This window comes from Suricata suricatta, chromosome 1 (assembly GCF_006229205.1).
Source record: "Suricata suricatta isolate VVHF042 chromosome 1, meerkat_22Aug2017_6uvM2_HiC, whole genome shotgun sequence".
Classification (NCBI taxonomy): domain Eukaryota; kingdom Metazoa; phylum Chordata; class Mammalia; order Carnivora; family Herpestidae; genus Suricata; species Suricata suricatta.
The window spans coordinates 59,745,951-59,750,833 of NC_043700.1; the positions used below are offsets into that span (position 1 = coordinate 59,745,951).

Consider the following 4,883-nt stretch of genomic DNA (forward strand, 5'->3'; position numbering starts at 1 on the left):
CAGAGGGGCTCTGTTCCCCACCTGCAGGTGATCACAGATGAGTCGGGGACCAGCGGCCCTTGGCAGGATGTTAAAACCAAGGTCAGCAATTCTCTAGGTCAGACGCCAGACACAATTTTTAAGTGTGTTTTCCTTCTTGGGGATGATAAGATATTCCTTTATATAAATAAAATAGGCTACCATTTATCTCATTACCCTGTTCGCTGCAGGTTTAAAGCAACCACTGAGTCTTTTCCCCACCCCCAGGATTCCGCCCACACCCACGTCAACCAAAGGGGTTGAATGGGACTGTGGAGACTGTGTGGACTAGGTCTCCTGGCCCTGGGTGAGATTTCTCTGTGCTTCTCCCGTACGAACTGGGGGACCTGGGGAAAGTTACATAACATCCTCATCTCTAATACTCTCGCCTATACTCAGGTAAACAGAATATAAATCTCCAATCATGTCAATAGTCAAAACTCTAATGAAAAACGGTATTTTTTGGCTTACACCACAGACATTTCTGACAGTACTGGATTCATAATATACCAAAATTTTCTTTCCACTTAAGTTTCTCAACTGCAAGCTACACCTATAGGTTTCTAAAAAGAAGCATGTTCTAAAATGCTGGCAGTTTAATAAAGATAATTTTGACCAAAAAATAATAATAACAATAATATGTCAAACATGAGGGTGAAGTTTTTGAGGTTACATATGAAACGACTTTATAAAATAGACAAAGCAAAACAATTAGAATTTGAAAAATGTATATGGAAAACAAATGAAAATCAAATGTGATCTTTTTTTGAATCTTAAGAGTTGTGTAATGTGCTAGGCTGTAACTTGGGACCCTACTTAACAGGATAGGATCTATGTTTTGGCAGGATTATCCTCAGCAAACTTTCAAGTGTCCTACAGTTTAAGCTAAGTTGCTGTTCTGCTTAATCGTGGGCCAAGCGTTCATGGCTCTTGCTGGGGGATTTTAGCTATTGTCAGCACATCACTGGTCACATTCTGTTCCAGGTGTCCTTCCCACCTTATCTCCTCTATTCTAACCATGCTCTTTAAAGGGTGGTTTCTTGGGGTGCCTGGGTGGCTCAGCTGGTTAAACGTCCAACTTTGGCTCGGGTCACAATCTCACAGTTTGTAGTTTTGAGCCCCATGTCCGGCTCTGTGCAAACAGCTCAGAGCCTAGAGCTTGTTTTTAACTCTTTGTTGTTGTTTACGAGAGAGAGGGAGAAAGAGAGAAAGAGAGAGAGAGAAGAGGAGCAGAGGGAGAAAGAGAATGCCTACATGGACCACCCAACTTCGGGAAGCCAACCTGCCCCCACCCATGGTACTCCCATGCTCTGTACCCATCAAGCTTTATTAGCTTCTAACTTGCTCTATCAATTATTTATACTTATTATTTGACTGTCTTTTTCTTCTACTCTAGGAAGTATGCTGCTCAAGGATAAGAATCTTCATTTTTCTCACCTACTACAATTTCAGATTGAAGATATCTATGAGGGTTAATTTTATGTGTCACTTTGCTGGGCCTCAGTGCCAAATATTTGGTCAAACATTCTGGATGTTTCTGTTTTGAATGAGACTAACATTTAAATGGGTGGACTTTTTAAGCAGATTGCCCCCTAAGGTGGGAGAGTCTCATTCAATCTCTTGAAGGGTGACTAGAAGAAAAGTCTGCCTACCATGAGCCAAGAGAGAGTTGTACCAAGGGATGACTTTTGTACTTGAACTACAGCATAGAATCTTCCCTGGATCTTTTGGTTGTTGGTTTTAAAGTCTGCCATGCCAGTCTTCACAGACTTGTCAGTCTCCATTATCATTTAGGCCAAGACCTTAGGATCAATCTTTCTCTAAAAACACACATCCTTTTGGTTGTTTCCTTGGAGAATCCTGACCAGGTATCTCACCACTCAGCAATGTAAATAGACAAAGCTCAAAACGGTAGGAATATGGGCGCCCAAGTGGCTTAGTCAGTGGAGTGTCCAGCTCTTGATTTCAGCTCAGGTCATGATCTCATGGTTCATTGAGTTGGAGCCCAATGTTAGGCTCTGTGCTGGCAGTGCTGAGCCTGCTCTCTTTCTCCCTATGCCCTTCCCCTGCTTGTGCTCTCTTTCTCAAAATAAATAACTGGAAAAAAAATCACTAAGAATAAAACAAGATCTTTAAAACATAAGACTGTGGTAGCCAATCAAGAATTAGACTCGTATTGGGGCGCCTGGGTGGCTCAGTCGGTTAAGCCTCCGGCTTTGGCTCAGGTCAGATCTCAAGTTCGTGGGTTCGAGCCCCGCGTCAGGCTCTGTGCTGACAGCTAGCTCAGAGCCTGGAGCCTGCTTCCGGTTGTGTCTCCTTCTCTCTCTGCCCCTCCCCCTCTCATGCTCTGTCTCTCTCTGTATCAAAAATAAATAAAACATTAAAAAAATTTAAAAAAAATGAGACTCGTATCAGACTCCTCAAAAACAAGAGTATGTTCTGAAAGTTAGGTTATATGACTTCAAATGTAGCCATGTATATTTGGCTTAACTGTCACCTCAACATAGGTGGAATAAAATCCTTTTGAAATGTGCAATATCACCCAACGTTTAAAATATTTGGGATGATGACCCCAAATTTAAAGATAAAACAAGCAGGGAGACATCGGATTAAACAAGGAATTCTAGAACAGAGGGCAATTCCCAGAATAGTGGGGAGGGATTCAGCCATTCACATAGGGTTGCTTCATCAGATTGGAACATGAGATCCAGAATCATGTTCCTGAGAAAAACACTATCAGATTATCTATGATCTGTATAAATGTGTGTAGGGAAAGGGCTTTTATAGAGCAAAATCTCAGTATCTGTAGTAATTATTCAGTTGTGTCAACTGATAACACAGTAAAGAGGGGGGGGAACTGGGTGTCCAGTCATGGTCTTGGGATGGGCTCCTGGGATCAGGGCATAAAGCCTGCCTGGCATTCTCGTTCTCGCTCTCCCTCTCGTCTGCTCCTCCCCTACTTGCACTCACTGTCTTACATTAAAAATAAATAAGTGAACCTAAAAAAGAGAAAGAAAAAAAGAAAAAGAGAAAGAAAAGGATGATATGATTATTAAGAATTATGGAAGTAGGGCCACCCGGGTAGCACAGTCAGTTAAGCATCGGAGGTCAGGTCATGATCTGTTTGTGAGTTCCAGCCCTGCGTCAGGCTCTGTGCTGACAGCTCAGAGCCCGGAGCCTGCTTTGGATTCTGTCTCCCTGTCACTGCCCTTCCTCTATTCTCTCTCTCAAAAGTATAATAAAAACATTGATAAAATTTTTAATAAAATAATAGAATTATGGAAGTAAACAGAAGAATCCACTAAGGGTAGATATGTAGTAAGGATGACTGTTAAGACAGTAACTTACTTAACTGTAAAGGAATGATGATAATTAAAAGACATAGGCAATTTCAACAGAAATATTTTATTGGATTTAAGTCATATAATCCTCAAATACTTTATCTTAGAAATTAAAAGCATCTCTAAACATCTATAAAATTGGTGTTACTATCATGTTTTATAGTTGCTGAAAATGAAGGAGAAAAATCTATTCTGGTTTTCAGCAGTAAACCATCAGAATCCCTAATTATTGAGACTAAGTTTACTAAGTTACCCCTAGACGCTGAGACAGTATTATTTTCCCAGGCACTTCATCTTTCATCATTTGTTACTGAAGAGATTTTAAGAGGTTCAGAATCCGTTCCAACATAGAAATAGGGACAAAGGGCTTCTGTAAAAGAATCATTAAAAGTATAGAGAAGAGATCTATCATTTATATTGTAAAAGGAAACCTCACCCAACTCATAGTCCAAAAATATTCCAACTTTACTGGGTCTTACTGTGGGCAGAAGCGGAGTTCTCTTAGGACCCAGAATAACGTAAATGCTTTCAACGTATCGCTCAATCGCCCAGAATCCACCCTCCACTACTGGCTGATTCCGCCAATTTCTTGGAAAATAGTCTCGGCACACCCCCACGGTCCATTTAGGCTTATTTCCCACTTTTACCTCCCAGTAATATCGGCCGGAACTAAATCTCTCAGAACCCAGGACAGCAGGGCAGAGATAAAATCTCCTTGGGTTATAACAAAGGTTTTGTTTTCTCTTTCCATAATGTACAGTTTTTCCATCCTCAGAGATAATAAGGCAAGGGTGTGCTGTTTCAGGATCTAGAATCACATTTACTTGAAATGACTTGATAAGTTTGTCCAAGCCAGAGTACTGTGGAGGAAGACTAAATCTGTATTTCTTTAATCGGAATAAAAAGAGCTCAGGACGTTTTAGGTTTTGATACCTGTGGTAGATACCTTCAACATGTGTCAGTAATTCCAGTTCTGACTGCACACACTTGCACTTTACCTCCTTCAGAAGACGTTTTAACGTGGAAGCATGATCTGAAAATGTTACACGGTTTGCATTTAGTTTCGTTAAAGTGTCCGTCTCTTCATCTTTCATCTGCCTAAGAAGAGCCTCTTGCTGATTCTGCAGAAACAGTCGAAGTTGCTCAAATTCAGAAATGATTTCTTCTCTCCTATACTCTACCTTCTTTTTCAGTTCCACAATCTTGCTGGTTTGCAGAGTTATCACTTTTTCCACTCGTTCCATGTTGTGCTGCAAGGGCTCAATGCTATCTTCTAGAATTTTCCGATGATAAGAGGCAGCTTTCTTAAGGGGGCAAATGAAGTGTTCCCGGTGTTGAACGGAGAGACTGCACTGTGCACATAAAACCTCTAGGTCCCTCCCGCAAAAAAGGGTCAGGAACTGATTGTGCCTCTCACACACCGAATACTCTTCCTGCCTTTTCCTCTTGCTCCTTCTGACCTGCAGCCGTTTGGCAATTTCAGTCAAATTACTAAGCTGACGGTTGCTCTGTAAATGTTTGCTA

At 41.2% G+C, this 4,883-nt stretch overlaps 1 protein-coding gene across 1 annotated transcript in view; it reads right to left on the reverse strand.

Annotated features, from left to right (window-relative positions):
- Positions 1 to 3,466: 3,466 nt before the first annotated feature.
- Positions 3,467 to 4,883, reverse strand: part of LOC115301001 (tripartite motif-containing protein 60-like) — a 2,490-nt gene continuing 1,073 nt past the window's right edge. Inside the window, exon 2 of the mRNA XM_029950661.1 lies at positions 3,467 to 4,880. Within this exon, the coding sequence (XP_029806521.1) occupies positions 3,650 to 4,880 (1,231 nt within the window). The 3' untranslated portion in view covers positions 3,467 to 3,649. The remainder of the gene's footprint in view (positions 4,881 to 4,883) is intronic.